This window comes from Zootoca vivipara, chromosome 13 (genome assembly GCF_963506605.1).
Source record: "Zootoca vivipara chromosome 13, rZooViv1.1, whole genome shotgun sequence".
NCBI lineage: Eukaryota > Metazoa > Chordata > Lepidosauria > Squamata > Lacertidae > Zootoca > Zootoca vivipara.
The window spans coordinates 20,760,266-20,779,656 of record NC_083288.1 but is presented as its reverse complement, the minus strand read 5'-3'; the positions used below and the strand labels follow the sequence as shown (position 1 = coordinate 20,779,656).

At 45.5% G+C, this 19,391-nt stretch overlaps 1 protein-coding gene across 5 annotated transcripts; it reads right to left on the bottom strand.

Moving 5' to 3' along the window:
- Positions 1-1,204: 1,204 nt before the first annotated feature.
- COPZ2 (COPI coat complex subunit zeta 2) lies at positions 1,205-18,741 on the bottom strand. 5 transcript variants are annotated; one of them, XR_004693805.2, is made up of 10 exons: positions 18,533-18,741; positions 15,737-15,805; positions 13,978-14,059; positions 12,395-12,486; positions 11,945-12,000; positions 11,045-11,122; positions 10,166-10,217; positions 4,986-5,024; positions 4,018-4,128; positions 1,205-1,269 (listed from the first exon to the last, which is right to left on the bottom strand). XR_004693805.2 is itself a non-coding variant. In XM_060281436.1 (9 exons), exons 1-9 carry the CDS (start codon positions 18,656-18,658, stop codon positions 4,096-4,098), a joined length of 627 nt encoding a protein of 208 aa, XP_060137419.1. In that variant the 5' UTR covers positions 18,659-18,741; the 3' UTR covers positions 1,205-4,095. The 5 variants fall into 5 exon arrangements, 3 of the variants coding, with proteins under 3 accessions (XP_060137419.1, XP_034992130.1, XP_034992129.1); XR_004693804.2 differs by lacking the exon at positions 4,018-4,128 and adding an exon at positions 9,863-9,990 and having other exon boundaries at positions 18,533-18,740; XM_060281436.1 differs by having other exon boundaries at positions 1,205-4,128.
- Positions 18,742-19,391: the final 650 nt, after the last annotated feature.

Genomic DNA, 19,391 nt, shown 5'->3' with positions numbered 1-19,391 from the left:
TGAGGCGGCAACCCCAAATGGTTGTCGCCGAGTGAGAAGGGTTGGCGAGACAAGAGTCACTCCGTGGGACTCAAGTCCTCCAGGGGGTTCTCCTAGAGCAGCTCCACAGAGATGCCATCCTCTTGGACAATTCAATTCAATGAGGTTTGCAGAGAACTTTCTGTGGGATTCTGCCTGTATGCACAGCATGTGTTTCTGTGTGGGGCGCCATTTGCATTGGACCCTTCAAGGATTTTAACTGGAAGCTTCTGAGCAGATCCGGTAGCTTGGGCTGGCTCTTTATTCACAGAAACAGGATCATTATAAAACAACAACCTCCAATACTGCAATGGCTGCACCTGACAGGTAGGAAAGACAAAAGAGGACACTGGGCTGCAGTACTAAATTTGTCATTTGTCATGAAGCTCAGAACCACACCAAGCAACCAGTTTTGCCAGTATGCCACTTTAGCAAGGTACTGTAGTAAATTGGAAGACCAAGGTCCCATGGCCAACCCTCCACCACAAAATAGCTTAGTGCCAAGACCCATTGCCGTGGCTTCAGCATCACACTTCTCTATTGAATGCAAATCGGCAACTGTGCTTGTGGGGTCGAGGAAGAGGGACAGTTGCCATTGCCCAATTGTCCATTTTGGTTCAGAACAATAAGCAAGTCTTTACCGCAAGCAAAGGTTTTACTGTCACGTTAACAAATGGGAGACACCCAGAAAGGATATGATTACTGTGTCTCGGGACTGCAATGTCATTATATCCCATAAGAGGCCAGGCAAGGGAAGTTTAGAGTGGGCTATTTGCAGCAATTGTGAAGGAACCAGAGCAAAAAAAATCAAATTAAAACTGCACCTCTGAAATATTACTTAGATGGATCAGCCTGATTTGACTTTTCAAGCTTACCACACCATCGCATTTATTCCAGTTATTAGCAGGAATTATGGGAGTTGTAGTCCAAAAATGGAAAGGGCCGTAGTAGATTATTCTGTTACTTTGTTTAGAACATTTTTAAAATATACACACACTTTCCCCAGCCCTCCGAAGTTACACAGATGAGTCCTGGGGAAATTAGCATTCTCCTCACTTGTCAGGGTCACCAACCAACTTGTACCCACTGAAATGTTCCAGCCTCATCCTTTGGGGCAAATGGGGAAGGCTCACAAGGACAGAGCAATCTGAGAAAATGTAAAAACAAAACTCTCCAACGCCGTGTCTTTTGCTGTGGGTTACTTTATTTTAATAAGGACCACTTAATTTGTTCTTTGGCAGACTGCAGAACCTATGAACAAGTTGGGGGGGGGGAGAGAAAAAAAATATGAGAACAATTAATTGATTCTATCTCCAGTGTTTTGTCAACAGGCTAGGCCAAAGGGATGGGGAATCTGTAGGCCCTGCATTGGGGCAATTTGATTAGCCATTCTGAAGTTAAAACTAAAGGGATCTGTTGTTTGCATTTCTTTGAATCTTTACAAGCTTATCTTGGGAGATGGTTAACAAAGAGCAAGCCCAGAAGTAAATTCACAGGGGCCAAAAGATCACCAGACCGAATGTGACCCTATGAGGCAGGACCACCCAGTGCATCCCCTACCCAGATCATCCAAACCACAGCATCTCTCAAACAGAAAGCAATGCATTGTGGAACATGTGTTCTAATAATCCCGGTCAACAAGATGCACAACGTAGATGCAAGTCAACCAGCATGTAACTGATGAAAGCAGATGCTGGGGCTCAAACCACCCTGTAAATCAGGAAAACATGTGGCCCTTCAGGTGTTGTTGGACTGCAACTTGCATTGTGTTGACCACACTGGCAGGGGCTGATGGGAGTTGGGAGTCCAATTCCCTATTCCTACTGGGAGTCATTTCTTTTGACGTGGAAGATCTTCCTCCAGTCCTGAATATGCAGCTGCCAATTGCAGTTATACAAAGCTATGGAAAAGGCACTCTGCAATGCTGATGTTTGTTAGTCTGGTGTCACATCTGCCACTGCCATAAAAAAAAGAAGAAGCTCTGGGAGCTAAATCCAGATGAACATTCTAAAGGAATCAAATCTTGGGAAGTGTCTCAACCTAACTAGCTGAACACCAGGGGGCAGGTGTGTCTTTCAGATGAAGAAGGGGTGATCAATGAATGCAAAATCAGGCCCTAGGACAGACACAAAATTTTGTGGTGGCCTGGGCAACTGGATGCTAAGGACTTCCCAACTCTCTCTGAGTTGTCCCTCTGTTTGAAAATGATGAACACAGTAATATGATCACAAAGTTTAAGCAAACGTTGGTGCATATAGAGCTAGGCTATCATCAGCTTAACAGACCCTGCAAATGCCAAGCATTTATGTGCGATGCCCTTTAGTTTCCCCATTGTGGACAAAGGGGATATTGGGCCCCAGCATGTGCTCTGTCCCTCACTGTAATGTGTCCCTTAGTGCCAGCCCCTCTCCCCTGACCCCCTCTTCGACTTTCTGCCCAGCTATGATGCTAGACCTATGTAAAGTGTGCTTGCGGTTGCTAGGCAACATGTGGCCCCACAGCACTAGTTATGGGAAATGGTGCAGTTGGCTGCAAGTGTGCCCTATAGGCCTATACAGATTTAAACTGTCTTAATATTCATTCCCTCGTTCTAAGGAATCTTGGGGGGTGTAGTCCTGTGCAGAAAGCTGCAAATCTCTAATGAAGAATTCTTAGCATTCTAATCGAACTACAACCCATGATTGTCAAACTAGATAAAGCCCATATAGATATGTAGGGTACATGTATGTTGTAAGATGGTGGAGGCATATTTCGGGGGGGGGGGAGTTGTTGAACTACAAATTGTATTCTCCCATTTCGACAATTATTCAGGAGGGACTGCAAAACACGGCCAAAATGATCTCTCATTTGGAGTGAAGGCAGAAAGCATTGCCCTTCATTCTTGCTTAGTATCATCACTTAGCACAATCTGATAGGCTATGCGGTATTGTCAGGGAGCCTATTCAGAGTGAAAGCAGTACTCTCTGCCTTCATTCTGATTTGGCTTTGTGAAGCTGTCATGGAGCCATATAGCAGGGGTCTCCAAACTAAGGTCTGGGGGCCGGATGCAGCCCAATCGCCTTCTAAATCCGGCCCACAGACAGTCCAGGAATTAGCATGTTTTTACATGAGTAGAATGTGTCCTTTTATTTAAAATGCATCTCTGGGTTATTTGTGGGGCCTGCCTGGTGTTTTTATATGAGTAGAATGTGTCCTTTTATTTAAAATGCATCTCTGGGTTATTTGTGGGGCCTGCCTGGTGTTTTTACATGAGTAGAATGTGTCCTTTTATTTAAAATGCATCTCCGGGTTACTTATGGGGCACAGGAATTCGTTCATATTTTTTTCCAAAATATAATCCGGCCCCCCACAAGGTCTGAGGAACAGTGGACCGGCCCACTGCTGAAAAAGTTTGCTGACCCCTGCCATATAGCATTCCTGCATGAAACCTGATGGCCAGCTCACACTACCTATGTGATCCTTGATTGGCTGGTGTCAAAGCTACAGACAAGGAAAACAAGCAAGTTCAAACAGGCAATGAGCAGCATGTGGAATAGTTAAGCAAGTGAAAATTCCCACCAAGACTCTTTCACTGTGAAAAAATTCCATTGGCAAAACTGAATACACCCCTAATACAGTATGCCACAGAGAATTGGGAGATTAAAAAAATGTTGAAGGAAACAGCCACATATCAGTTAGACTTGGCAAGAGCAGCCACAAGAAAGTAACATTCAAACAGTGAGTAGGCTCAAACATATCAGACTAGCAAACAAGGTTCAGCTTTGTTTATACCCCGCTCTTCAATCTCCCCCTTCCCACCCCAGTTTTGAGGACCTGCCTCCTGGTCGCCGGAACTGCGAATGTCAACTCATGGGGTTATTCGAGCATTGATTACACAGGTTGTTTTTCAGGCAACGGTTCTCATTCTATGGATCAGAGCAACTGGGTTAAAATGGGATATATTTTCACGGGCGAAAGCAGCAGTGCAGACTCAAGGGGTTTATGTTGCCAACTACTTACTCTAAGGCAGCAGACAAGAAGAGGCAGTTAGTACGGTGTTAGGAGACCTGCCAGGGACCCACCCCCTGTCCTCTTGATCTATGCCATCAGGATTAACTTGGAGAAGACGGCCTGTAAGAAGATAGCTAGTGAGATGGGGGTGGGATAAGAAAACCTAGGGGAGGTGGAACAGGATCGCTGCCAGTATTACCAACATTTTTCAGCCTCTTGTTTGGCTGAACAGGGTCAGGAAGCTTCTTTCCGGTTTGTGGGAAGAGAAAACAGTGCAGTCTCTCACTTTGTGCACTGTATCCTGTACACACTCTCCCCCTCCCTCTCTCACATACAAACCTCTATGGCCACATGCTCATGTCATGCATGCACTCTATGCAAACACATGCAATAGAGTCCCGATGCCAATTTTTAAGAAAGAAAAGCTCCCCCCGCAAAAATTTCCCCAGCAGAGTTTTAATTGCACGTTTGCAAGGGCAAGTATATGCTTCGCTGGGGGGGGGGCATGCATGTCTGTGGGAAAATATTGCGTACCACATGGACAATACAGTACCCATAACTGCCTCTGGAACACATCTTACATGCTAATAACAAACTCATTATCTGAGTGAGAATCCTTATATAGTCAAAATGCACTATCCATGCACGAGAGGATAGGTATAGGCAGGCTTGGGGGTGCCCAAATATTTGCAGGAACACAGAAAAACCTTGGGGGGTGGAACCAGGGAGGGTTCCCCCCTCAAAACATCTTAGAACATTTTCTAGACACTGAACACACACTTAGGTTTTTGTTGGGGGAGGAAGGGAGAACAAGGAGGAAGTTGGGATGGAGCAGGGAGTAGCTGGAATCTTGAAGCACTGCACTCTGCACTGCAACATTCTGTTGCAGGTCCCACTTGTCTAACTAATCCGCACGACGACACCGCCAGATGAGAGCAGGATACCTGCACGTAAGAGAAACTCCAGAGCAGACTCACCTGGGTGACACTGTGTTCAGATAAAGAGCTGTCATCCACCTAGAAATAGGCAGGGGGAAGGTGAGGAAATTTAAGGGGACCTGAAGAGCAAAATGCTGAAGACACAAACAATGACATTCCCTTTAAATATACCACAAGCAAGAAATTGAGCAGCTAAAGACCATTATGACAAAATTTATGAATAAGATGTTGGGAGAGATACACCCAGGCAGCTTTCTTCAGGGAGATCTCTTGAAGAACTAGTTCAGAAACCGAGATGGAAAAAAACTCATCCGGTCTTGCTCTGGCCAGGACAAAAGGTGGCTAGGTGATGGCTTGAGGGAAATAAGTATGGTGTTTTTCACTTTATCTGCTCCGCCCCCTTGCTATTACCTCTGACAGCAGAGCAACAAGGGCTGCAAAGTTTCTGCACCTGTAACTGGGAGGCTTGTGAGGGCAGATCTCCTTCTTTGCAGGCAGAAAGGGGGATCTGTTCTGTTCCATCCTATGGCCCCTGGGATGACTTTCCAGGACCGCGGGATTGTATCCTAACTAAATTTACAGACAAAATGGATGCAGCACCATTCACAGAATTATTGACGGTGTGGATGACTTTTTAAAAAGCCCACTCCCCCACAATCTGGATTAGGCTCCTGGCACGGGGTAGGTGGGTGCTAAGGTGGGCTTTAACCCTTTCCCCCCTTCTGCAGTCCCGATCCAGATCAAATGCCCCATGCTTGCTCTTTGTAGTGAATGGGATGGGAGCATGAATAGAGCTTTTCTTCCATAACAACAGCAAGTACAGCCCCCCCCTCCCAAATTCTAGATCAGGCATCATGAGTCTGCCATTTGCTTTTTAAAAGCCATTCACACAGCTGGTAATTCTGTGAATGGTTTATTCATCTAGTTTGGTCCTTAGGTAAAGGTAAAGGGACCCCTGACCATTAGGTCCAGTCGTGACCAACTCTGGGGTTGCGGCGCTCATCTCGCTCTATAGGCCGAGGGAGCCGGCGTACAGCTTCCAGGTCATGTGGCCAGCATGACAAAGCCGCTTCTGGTGAACCACAGCAGCACATGGAAACGCCGTTTACCTTCCCGCTGTAGCGGTACCTATTTATCTACTTGCACTTTGACATGCTTTCAAACTGCTAGGTTGGCAGGAGCTGTGACTGAGCAATGGGAGCTCACCCCGTCGCGGGGATTCGAACCGCCGACCTGCTGATCGGCAAGCTCTAGGCTCTGTGGTTTAACCCACAGTGCCACCCGCGTCCCAAGTTTGGTCCTTAGTAGTCACCATATAATAGGATAGGTCCTTTGACAGGTCAGTAGTGGATTAAAGAACAGGGAGAAGAAGAAAGTAATAAATGGCCAGTTTTCACATTGCATTGGGAATAGCGGTGTTTTAACATTCATAAATGATCTGGAGGTGGAAGGAAGCCGTGAGCTAGTGCAAAATTTGCAGACAACTTCAAATTATTCAAGATGGGAAAATTCCAAGATGACAGACAGTAAATAATCCCAAAAGGTCTTTTCCAAATGTACAATACCATATCGGTCCGAATATGAAACTCATTTTTCCCCCAAGTTCCAATCGTGAAAAGTTAAAGTGTGGGTTATATTCGCAACAGGAAGCCCAGGAAGCAGCCCGGGAGCGCGGGGCAACAGCGCTCATCCTGTCCATGACTCCCAATCCTCCCCAAGCTGCCGAATTTTAAATGTGTGGCTTATTTGCAGGTGTGGCTTATATTCGGGCCAATACGGTAACATGCCAAATAAAATTCAATGTGCAGCTAAAGTGGTATACATCGGTGTACATCGGAGCTCATTGCTTCCCATCGGATTATTCTCCCTCCATCAGTGCCTCAACCAGCAGGCAAGTGGTGGCAATGGTGGCACTGAGAAAGGGTAGGAAGAGGTGGCTTTTAACTCGGTGAAAGACCCTATTCACTGTCCCAGCATCTCTAGGTAAAGCAGGGGTGTCAAACTCAAATTCATCGGGGGCCGCATCAGCAGTTTGGTCACCCTCAAAGGGCCGGTTGTATCTGTAGGACTATGTGTCCACTCTTTATTATCATAAATTATTGTCACTGCATTCAATTATTACTGTTTTTTGTAATAATGTAAGTAATAACTAGCTCTGAAAGCAGAAACATAGTCAGAATAATGGCAAGTAGATATTCAAATGTACAATTATTGTACAATTTATTGAAAAATGATTTTTGGTAACTGCACTGGGTGGTGGAGGCTCGCTAGGGTTTCATGCAGGACCTTTGCAGAGCTACTAGTACCTGGAGATGCTGGGGTCCTTCTGCATGCAGGACAGATGTTCTGCCAGTGAGCCACCACCCTTCACCAAAGGGACTGGCTGAGGTTGACTCACTGAAGCTGCTCTCCTGGTTCCAGGGTTTAAGGGCCAGAAGTATAAAGCAGCATCCTATGTTTCTGAGGAGAGGGAGAGGGAGGGGAGGGGAGGGGAGGAAGGAAGGAAAGAGGGGAGAGAAAGAAGAGTAGGAAATAAGGAAGAGAATAAAGAAGGAAAGAAAAAGAAAAAGGGAGAGAAGACGGAAAGGGAGAAAGAAGGAAGGAAGTAGAGGGAAAGAAAGAATAAGAATGAGGGAGAGGAAGAAAGTTGGGAAGGACGGAAGGAAGGAAGGAAGGAAGGAAGGAAGGAAGGAAGGAAGGAAGGAAGGAAGGTAGAAAGAAAGAAAGAAAGAAAGAAAGAAAGAAAGAAAGAAAGAAAGAAAGAAAGAAAGAAAGAAAGAAAGAAAAGAGGGAGCAGGAGGGAGAGAGGAAGGAAAGAGGTGAGAGAAAGAAGAGTAGGAAAGAAGGAATAAAGAAGGAAAGAAAAAGAAAGAGGGAGAGAAGACAGAGATAAAGAAGGAAGGAAGGAGAGGGAAAGAAAGAATAAGAACGAGAGAGAGGAAGAAAGAAAGGGAAGGGGGGGTCGCCGCCTTGATTCAGCGCCAGAAAAGAGCGCGAAGGGACCCAGGGGCAAAAAGCATTTCCCCGGCCCCAGCTGTTTGTCGCGCTTTGTTGGCACGGCGCTTCAGCAGCAAGGTCCCACTGCTGGGTCCTGCTGGCTGGGGCGCTCGGCGGGCCACATGACGAGGTCTGGCGGGCCGGATTTGGCCCCCGGGCCTTGTGTTTGACACCAGTGAGGTAAAGAATCTGTCTGAAACCATGGGAGATCTGCAACCACTTTCTGTGGACAATGCTGAACTAAATGGACCATTGCTATGACTTGGCTCCTCATGTGCCTAATTCCTTTAGCTATTCTTGGGTCTGTTACCAGCCACAGTCACTCAGGAGCTTTTCACCACCAGGCTCCTGTGTGAAGCAGGCCATAAACAGAATCACCCCCATAGCTGCTGGAGGTGGGTACAACACATGCAAGAGCCCTTAAGCGTTGGAGGCCAGGCTACTGATATTACATCTCCTCTCCCGATCCTATTTCCCACCACAGGTGCAAAACCATACGAATAGCACCGATATTTAACATCGAGAGCATTGTTACACCCAAAAGTTGTCCATGCAGCAGGCTTTTTCAAGTTTGTTTCAAGAAACAAACTTGAAAAGCAAGGCCAAATATGGGGAGAGTTTGTGCATATTCTGATGAAGTGGGAACATAGTTTGCTATGTAGTAGCTGGTTCTTCAGCTCCCTCCTTTAAAACTGCTGTTGACACAGCATGCTTAGAAGCTCACACATACCAGATCATACCAGGCACACACATGCTGCATGTGTTTTGTGGCTGACTCATCCTATACAAATATAGGCTACCCCTCTGGCCACTTATTAAAAATAATTTATTTAGCTTTAATTCTAGCTCCCACAAAACACATGCAGGACACTTATGTAAAATGCAATAAAATTGCACCATTTTCTCTTCCCTTAATTGCAGAAATTTTGCCATGTCTGCAAGCGAAGGCATTCACAAACCTGTTATTGTGCTGCCTGCTGGAGATACTTCTCTTTCCACAAGCCTCTTTAAAGAATTAATTTGATTCTGTGTTGGCCATTTCTTAATTTACTTTGAAATTTTATAATGTTTTAATGATTTTATTGTATACTCTTTTTTTATATTGAATTGGCAGTTCAGAAATCCTCTTGTAAAATAAATATAATAAAAAGTTCCACTCCTGGGAGGCAGGGAAGCAACCACTGATAATACAAAGGTTTTGTTTGTGCCCTATAGCAGATTCAGTCTCTTTTCCATCTCCTTGGCTACCTTTGCTTCCTACTTCATTTCCCAGCCACCTCCTTTCTGCCAACAACATACAATCTTATAGAACCATTGGGTGTGCGTTTATAACAACAGCTACTCAATATAAGCTGGAGAGAGATGCGCGACTGCTGGCCTCACACAGGTTCTGACCTAAATGGTAAAATGAGATCAAAATGTTTAGGGCTTTACAGTACAGTGGTACCTCGGTTTGCGACCGCAATTCATTCTGCGGAGCTGGTCGCTCCCTGAATCGCTTGCTCGGCTGCGGGCGCGAAGCGCCGATAGAGCACTTCTGCGCGTGCGCGAGCTGTGCAGATCGCTTCTGCGCATCTGAACATAGCGGAACCCGGATGTAAACACTTCCGGGTCCGCGGTGGTCGGAAACTGAAGCGGTCACAAACGGAGGCGGTCGCAAACCGAGGTTTGACTGTATCTGGGCTTCTTTTTTTTTCCTTGCAGTTGTGCCCCCCCCCATTCCTACAGGCACACAAGCTAGTTTTAGCCACAGCCCCAAAAAGGGTCTAGAGGTGTGGGAAAAGCCAGACAGGAAGAAAGGAGAGAGAGAATCTCCTTGGATGATTTGAAATGGGGTATAAAGGAAGCAGGATTATTTTAACCCAGCCAGCTGCCATGCTGCATTAGAGCGACGTGCTTAGAAGGAAGTCAAGTCTTACTCCTGCATCCTGTTTGCGAGAACAGTTCGCTATTTGTAGAGCCTCTCAGGCAAAATTTCATTGTACTCGGAGTTACCCGTGATGTAATCAAAGAGAACAAAGCCATAAGCTGCAGGCTCCGGGATCGTCTAAGGTGGAAAGAGGTTCAGGGAAATGAGCAAGGGAACAAAGTGCAGAGATGAGAGAATATTTACAGGAAGGAAGGAAGGAAGGAAGGAAGGAAGGAAGGAAGGAAGGAAGGAAGGAAGGAAGGAAGGAAGGAAGGAAGGAAGGAAGGAAGGAAGGAAGGAAGGGACCACTTACCCGAAAATTCAGCTTCTGGATGACTTGCTGGGCATCACTTTCCAAAATCACACTAAAATGGAGAAGAGAAATGAAGCATCTTGGGAAGGGAGATTTTGATCTGTGTCTCTGGCAAGAACTATGCAGTTGTTATGCAGCTGTTGCGAGGAATCCAGAAGCATTTGGGTAAGCGATTCTAAAGCAAGTAAATTTTCTTTTATACTGTACTAGTGATCCAAATGCAACATTTTGTTGCCACACAGTGCATTTTAGGAACAGTTTGTGCAATTGTGGCTGCGGCTTACTGGCTGTTGTCAGTGATGAACAGCACAATGGCATTCCTTGTGCCATTTGGCGACATTTATTTTATGTGCTGCTGTTTTTTAAAGTCCTGTTCTCATTTTATATCTGATCTCTCCCTAGGCTGAACCATGGAAGTATAAGAACTTTTATGAGAGTCTTTAGAAACAAAAGTAGTAACTCCCACAAAGTTCCTCCCTTCCTCCTGGTATTTTGTGAAACCTTTTTCATTTCATTTCCCTCAAGCAAGGGAGCAATGCACCAATTGCAATTCTGCCTTTTGAAAAGGAGAAATTACCTTTAATTGTGAGTCTCTCACTAGTTCAAAAAGAAGGAGAAAACACATCTAATGGGTTGCTTTTAAAACATGAATTAATCGAGCTCAAATTTTAATTTGTTACTTGTGTTTACATTTTAACTGGATTCCTTAATGTGATTTAGGTACTCAGCTAGTGTTTGAATCTCAGTGAGTTGGATGAGCTAGGGCAGATCCTTTTAACTCCAGATTTAAAGCAGGGTGACACAGGGTGACATGAGCCAGCCTGCTTAGATCTGCCAAATGAATTCATTTCCCTTTTCTCCCCTTCCACATGATCTCACCCGCCATCAACGATCTCATCCACCACAAGGAACACCCCATCCATGTTTTCCACCAGGGTTCGCTTCTCCACGTTCTTTCTAGATACAAGGCAAGACAAGGCAACTATCAGCACCAGGAAACATATCTACACTACTAGATTTAAACTAGTTTAGGAGTCATTTCTGTGCTGGTCAAGCCACATCTGGGTAACTGTGTCCAGTTTGGGGTGCCATATTTTAAAGGAGGACCTTGACAAACTGGAGTGTGCCAGAAGGAGAACCACCAGGACGGTGAGAGGGACAGAGCTTCTTGTTGTATTTGGACAATAAAAAGGAGTGCTGCCCAAATGATAGCAAAATGGATGGTACGCAAGCCTCCTTAAGGTCAGTATTCGATGGGCAGGGCGCCACTACTGAAAAGGCTCTCTCCTTCATTGTCACCAGCTTCACATTTGATGACAAGGGCACCTAGAAAACAGTCACAGATGCAGATTCTTGGTATCAGCTCCTTGGTATTTGAGGAGAGAGTCCATTAAAATACCCTATAAATCAAGGGGAACATTTTGGGAAGGAACATATCTTGCCAATAAAAGCTTTTCTGGATAGCGGAAGATACTTTGGGTTTGGAGATACTGTTAATATTGCAATAGACACAATCCACTGAGAAATTCTCATAGTTTGCCATTCCCTGTAGCATGCAGCTTCACTTGCTTCTTTGAGCCATCTTATGTTCTTTGTTCTACAGCTATACTTTTCTGCAATGTGCCCATCCTCTGTTTTGTAACAAACTATGATCTGGATTACAAACACATGGGGACGCATGCTATCTTTGGGCAACAGGTCAGAGCTATTATTTCTTTCGTTCCCTTCCACTGTGTGCGAATGTCATTTATCTCCACTGGGATTAATGATGATACTCACCGCAGCATATGGTTGAGAGATTCAAAGAGACAGGTCAGAACGGACATCAACATCAGCTATTAAAAAGGGGGGCCAAGAAAGGAAGACTCACGTCAACAAAAACAAAATCAAGTGATTTTTTAAACATGTATTTCTCCCTGACCATCTACTAGGAAACATACAGAGCAGACAGGACATAGGTTGTTTCCACGTAGGGCCCCAAAGCTTTGCTGTAGCTTTGTTTTTCTGAAATGAGCTGAGAACAGAAGCAAGCGGTGATTCTACACAACATGTAACATAGCACTATTACTTGGCAATGTGATGACTTTGTGCATTCTTTACTCAGAATCCTGTCCGCTTGTAAAGTCATGTGTAAGTTTAATTAGTGGTTTCTACTTTTACAGTACAAGATATCGCTTAAGGCTACATAAGTCACTATTTACCTGCTGGCTAAAAAAAAAAAGTATTTACCTCATTCTCATGGGGACTTCCCACTACATAAAAGAAAAGATCAATGCTGCTTTTATAGACAATGGTCAGACCTTCCAAAAAAGCAATCTCGCCTGAGGAAAACAAGAAAGAGAAATAATGTTTAGAGAGAGAAGCAGGAAAGCTCTTAGAATCATAGAATTGTATTGCTGGAAGGGACCACGAGGGGCATCTAGTCCAACCCCCAATGTTAAAATACAGGAATCTTTCACTCAGCGTGGGGCACAAACCCACGACCCTGAGATTAAGAGTCTAATGCAGGCATCCCCAAATTTCGGCCCTCCAGATGTTTTGGACTACAATTCCCATCATCCCTGACCACTGGTCCTGTTAGCTAGGGATCATGGGAGTTGTAGGCCAAATCATCTGGAGGGCCACAGTTTGGGGATGCCTGGTCTAATGCTCTACCAACTGAGCTATCTCACCTTCGAGAACCTTACAACTCCATCAGGTCCTGCTTCATTTGCTTGTGGACTCGTGATCTTATTTTTATTTTTTTTAATGATTTCTAACAATTTAATTCTACCCATGCTGCAGTTGTAAATGGATGGAATCTGAGTCAGCCAGGGCTCCATCTGACTGATATGGAGCTTGTTTACCTGTGCCAAGCTGTCCCAAAGCTGAAGGGGTTTTCTCTTGACTGTACCCACAACAGTGTGGCATGACAGAGCAGCTCACTAAAGGGACCAAAAGGAGGCCTGCCAGCCTCCGACTGTAGATAAGGCAAACGCCTTGCTCAATACACAGGTTTCTAACAGTTAGAGCATGCAAGATCTGTGTTTGGCATAACATCTTCTAAGTGGCAGGGGTTTTTGGGGTTGTTTTTTTAAGACTGCTTATTCCTCTCCAGATAATGGCTAACATTTCTACAGGAGTACCTATTTGAAATGCAAACCAGTGGAGTGGATTTGTCTTGGGGTAAATATGTCTTCTAACCGGCAACTAAATTTCCTTTAGGAGTGTAGGCCAAATTCACCCCATACTCCCCTTCCGCGGTGCAGAAAAAACCTTCTGCAATGTGTCCTCCTCTTGATCTCTCTCCATCACTTAGGCCAGTTGCTGGACCACTCCACATTGCCATCACCTGTCCCTTTGTCACTCCAAGTGTCTCTTTTCACTCTTGGTTGACGGAAATATTTTTGGTCCCACCTGCACTATACATTTAAATCAATATCATACCACTTTAAACAGTCATGGCTTTTCTCAACATATCCTGGGAGCTGTAATATTTTAAAGAGAGTCCCCCTATTCCCCTCACAGAGCTATAGTTCCCAGAGTTTCCTAAGAAGAAAGACTGGTTGTTAAACCACTTTGCGAACTGTAGCTCCATGAAGGGAATAGGAGTCTTCTAACAACTCTCAGCCCATTCAACAAACTACACTTCCCAGAATTCTTTTGGGGAGGGCATGTCTGTTTAAAGTGACATGATGCTGCGTTAAATGTACAGTGCAGATGTGGTCTCTGTTTCTCAAGGGAAGTGGCAAGTAGATCTATGGTTGAGTGCCTGGTGGTACTAGAGGCTGCTGGTTGTTCGTCTATCTATACTTTAATGGCCACATACTCACTGTCAGTCTTGTGGGTCTTGTTGAAGACATTCCTTTCGAAACTCTTCTGTTCTTTCATAGATGGAAAGGTGTCATCATAATACTGTGGACAGCAAGAACAAGAGGCTCAAAACAAGGAGGAGGCAGCATAGGAGTAGGGAACGGCTAACAAATAAGAATCACCTCTATCCAGACTTTAGAGCAGGGCTTGGGAACCTGTGGTCTTCCAGCTGTTACTGGACTACACAAATTCCAACATCCATGGTCACTGGATGTGCTGGCTGGGATTGATGGGAGCTGGAGTTCCCACAACATTCACATTCACTGAAAATGAAAATCCCCTCGCTGTGAAAACTGGCAAAAGCCTGTTAGAAAACAGTGCTCCTGAGCAATAGATATAGCAACAGCTATCAGGCAAGATAGCTAAATGGAACTTCCATACTCAGAGACAATCTATATCCAAGCACCAGATGCTAGGGATAAACAAGGGGATGCTATTAACTTCTTGGCCCACCTGTGAGCGCTCAGAAACACTTGGTTGGCTGTTGGTGGAAACAAAATGTTGGACTACATCAGAGGTGGGCTTGAATGCAGCCCACAAATTTCTTGGATGCTCCCACCTCTGGAATTTCCCATTTATCTCTGGGTTGGAGGGAGAGGGAGTGAAGATGAGATAGAGTGAGAGAGAGACTGGCCATGGATCTTTTGCCACTCTAGCCTTCATACTCTGCTTTCTCTCTCAACAGTTTCAAAAGTCTTTCACCGCTCTCGCTCCTGCACTCTATGGTTTCTCTCTCAAGAATAAGAATCTTGAGGCAGACATCTAAGGGGAATCCTCTGCCTTGCTTTCTCCCTGCTCTATTGGAAACTTTGCTTCTCTTCTCACCTCAGGCTGCTGCAGCAAAAAGGGAACACGGATGCTGCTGGGGGTTTATGAAAACTTAAGTATTGCAGAGGGAGAATGAGTAACGTGTACATTAGGCAAGGGGAACATGTGGCCCTCGGTGTGGCTAATAGTCAGGGATGATAGGAGCAATGTTCAGCAACATCTGGAGGTCCACAGGCTCTTCATCCCTTACATCAGTGATGAACAGAGAGTGAAAAAACGATTACCTGTCAGAATGCATAAAGGTGGAGTCAGTGGCTGAAATTGATGGGGACACATTTACAAGAACAGGAAGTTATTCCCATGATACAAAGACTCAACTGATGGAACTCAATGAAGACAAACAGTGTTTGGTCCCAAGTAGCGAAAGTAGATTTTCAAAGGGATTGGATGGTTACAGGGGGCACCAGTATAGCTGGGGCAATTAGCCAAGGTAGTAAAGATCTCTTGCTGACCACATGCTAGGAAAAGCAACAGAAGACAGGTGTTGCCCTCCTTTTGCACTCCCCACCCCCAAACTTGGTTGGTTGCTGTTAAGCAGTGATCCAGCATAGCAATTCTTAATTTATGGGATGGAGTCAACAGACCCACCCCAATGAATGGTCTAAGGACACATGCTGCTGCTGCTGCTGCTGCTGCTGCACTGCTCAAATTAAGCAGGTCTCAACTCTCTGGATGTGAGATTGACTGCAAATCTCAGATAAGCTGATCCAGCCTTCTCAAAGGACAAGTAGTAGGATTCCTTCTTTCATATGTGTTTGACCTCCGCTACTGAATGGACCCCAGCAGAGATCTTCTATTCCCAACCTGGAAAAAAAGTGTGTTCATAATTCTACCTGATGTCTTACCAGAGTGGAACTGAGCCTTAAAAAAAATAATGGTGGAGGTACCTGCCTTGGCCAAAAGTCGCTGCCCAAAGCTGTCCAAGATGAAAATTGCCTTGACAGTGTAAAGGGATGGTTCCTAGGATCAAAATGAATTAATTTTATTTAGTTGAATGTACTTTTAAAGAGCCAGAAAAGGTTAAGTGAGATCTATGAAATGTTCCATTTAGCTTGTACTACCATAAATACAAGTACCATATATCATGTAGCTAACATATTTAAATACAATGGGCATTTTTTTGTTGAAGAGCAGGGTAGTTGTTTTACAAAAATAAAAAATAAATATTTGTATGGCACCACTAACATATATGGAACAGCACAAAAAAATATACAAAAAAGGACCCTGCCCCCTATAAGTTTACAGTTCAAAATTGTTTTGATTCCCCCAACTGCACTCAATCTTTTCACTCTCTGGACTAGCACTGCACCTCTGTCATTCATATTTCTAGCTAACTAATTTCCGTGCATCTCCGACCTCATTGGTGTTTCTGCAAAGTAGATCTACACCCACACAAAAACAACAAAGCCCACTACCAGCAGCCATATATTATGGCCTACCAAGCGCTTCACAACTCTTTCTGCACTCCCCAAACAGGAAATGGTACTTCCTGTCTCTCTGGGTTCCCTCTACTAAGCTTGTTCAAGTTGTTTCCATAAGGACCACTTGTTACTACCATTTCATGGTAGCGACTTCTTGGGTCCTTCACATTCTACATGGCAGACTCCCTCCTTTGGGTCCCACTCTGCCTGAAACCCACCCCTGTATGAGTCTCCCCATCTTCGTTTAGTAAGGATTCTGTTATCTGTCCCTGGATGTGGAATGCTGAACCAGCTTCCCTCTTCCTGGGGTCTGTCCCTTCCCCTTTCACAATACTGTTTCTTTGAGACCCCACTAATTCTAAGTGAGATCTCTTTTAACTTAGTATGGCTGATGATACTGTGTCAGTTCTTCCTGGGGACAGAACAGATCTCGGATAAATGAAATGGAAGTCCATCGGTATCTGAAGAAGTGTGCATGCACACGAAAGCTTATACCAGAACAAACTTGGCTGGTCTATAAGGTGCTACTGGACAATTTTTAAATTGACCCCAGAAACCTAGAATTCTCCCTCATTTCCCCAGGGTTTCCTGATTCGCAATATCTTTTCTGAGGTGCTCCTTGATGTGCTGTCCACTTAAGACTTTACAGTTGAAGACTAGGATGAGGAACCAGAGGCACTCCTAATGTTGTTGGACTCTTGCAGACAGCACAGCCCACAGTCATAGATGCTGGGAGTTGTAGTCCAACAACATCTGCAGAGCCTCAGCTTCCTAATCATTGATCTAAGACCTCCCAAAACACATAGTAAAGTTAAAGGGACCCCTGACCATTAGGTCCAATCACGGATGACTCTGGGGTTGTGGCAGTCATTTCGCTTTACTGGCCGAGGGAGCCGGCGTACAGCTTCTGGGTCATGTGGCCAGCATGACTAAGCCGCTTCTGGCGAACCAGAGCAGTCAGCGCATGGAAACGCCGTTTATCTTCCTGCTGGAGTGGTACCTATTTATCTACTTGCACTTCGTGCTTTCGAACTGCTAGGTTGGCAGGAGCAGGGACCAAGCAACGGGAGCTCACCCCGTCGCAGGGATTCGAACCGCCAACCTTCTGATCGGCAAGCCCTAGGCTCTGTGGTTCAATCCACAGTGCCACCCGCGTCCCAAAACACATACCTTGGGCCAAACAAAAAATAAAGGTAAGCCATTTTGGCGTATAAGAAAAATTTATTATTTCATATCATGGCAATACATTTATTAGCCTCACCCTTAGGTCAATTATTCTCTTCTCCTCTGTTTTGTTTACAATTCTAGCCTGATTAAGACTTCTGGAGAACTTTGTTATATTTTGTTTAGTCTAATAAAGGCATTGCTCTAATATGGATTTTGGAATCTTTCCTTAAGTAACTGTCACACCCTGTCTGTGGCGTAAATATTCACTCTGGAAATTGCTTTTGGGTAAAGGGTTCCCCCTGCAGAACGCTCACTTTGGACATTACTTCAACACTGGTGGAGGTATGGTAAACCGGTGTCCAGACCAGCCTAGTTTGGACTGAAAGTGGAAGCTGGTATGATGGAATGTGGGGACTCCCACAAGAAAAACAGATTCACCTACCCACACAGAAAACGAGCCTATCAGGAAGAAAGATAGGCTAGGCTGTGTTCCAACCCTTCTCCCTTAGCTCTAGTTTTCTATGCGCAGGGGAGCTTTGTTTCGCATAGGTAAACCCTTCAGTCATGTGACACCCCCACTTGCAGTCCAACGTGGTGCAGCTGAGACACGTTTACCACTTCAGCAAGAACTAGGCCCCTCTCCGAGGACGCTTTGTCCTGTGCCCGTCCTTCTCAGGACGACGTTTGTTCTTAATGCGCCTTGCAAACGCGCGTCGCCTTCTCCTCGGGCGTGCACAGGGCGCTTTGGAACCGAGGTGCGTAAAGTTCAGAAAATGAACTGTACACAGCATAGTTTGGAGAGCCGTTTCTGATCGGGCAGGCATTTGCTTCGGTGGCGGATTTCCCCCGCCCCTACTGCGGGCCCGCCCTAGACATTTTTGCAGCCTCAGGCGCCGACATCTAGCGGCGTCTCCCCCGCCCCTCCGCCCCACTCAAAGGTGGGCACCTGAGGCAAACAGTTCCACAGATGCTAGAGAGCAAACGCGTAAAAATGAACAGCCCTTTCGCGATGGCCGAAATCCTCTGCTTGAGGCTTCTGCCTAACCCAAGGGCCAGCTTTCGCCCCTTTTCCCTCGTCGCTGCTTCCCCGCCCTCGTACCAGCATCAGCCCCGCGGGGATTTCCATGGGTCCGACCGGTACTCCGGCGGCGCGCTCCGCGCCTCGTCCCCTTGCGGCGCCCCCGAAGTGGTCGTGCTGACGTGGCCGGGCCTCTGCCTTTTGCATCTCGGATGTCTCCACGGCAGAGATGAGCTTCGGCCGAGCTGGGCTGCTCCGCCCCGCTCAGGCACTGGGTGGGCTGCCGCATCCTCCCTCCCCAGACCGCTCCCAGTAAATATACTGTATACTGCGCCGCGCATGAGGGGGACGACGACGACGACGGCAACAAAGTTGTGACAATTTGTAACAAGGGTTTTCTCTGCGAAATAATTCTTGCATGAGAATGGGAAAACCAGCTTTCATTTGAAAGAGAGATGTACCAGTTTTGGAAAGAGTAAAAATGCTTCTCCCTCATTTTCATAGCTGCCAAGTTTTCGCTTTTCTCGCGAGGAAGCCTATTCAGCATAAGGGAAAATCCCTGTAAAAAAGGGATAACTTGGCAGCTATGCTCATTTTTAACCCACGCAGTGTCTTAAAATACTTTAAACTTATGTATTGCTTGGCTCTCTCCTGTTTTTATGTGCAAACCTGATGCATGATCCTCCTGGAAGTTTTTGAGCAAAACGCTTTGAGAAGAGCAACTGCACAGGGCTGTTGGCTCTTGATAAGTACCGGTCTGGCAGATTTATTATCATCAGACTACTCTCCTCCCCTTATTTGATAGAGTGGATATTTATGATCAGGGCTAAATTTGAACCGACTTAGGACTAGTTGTCAATCCTGGAAATAGATTTGTATGCAAAGGAGGAGGCTTTGAACATAAAGGTAAAGTCAAGGGACCCCTGACCATTAGGTCCAG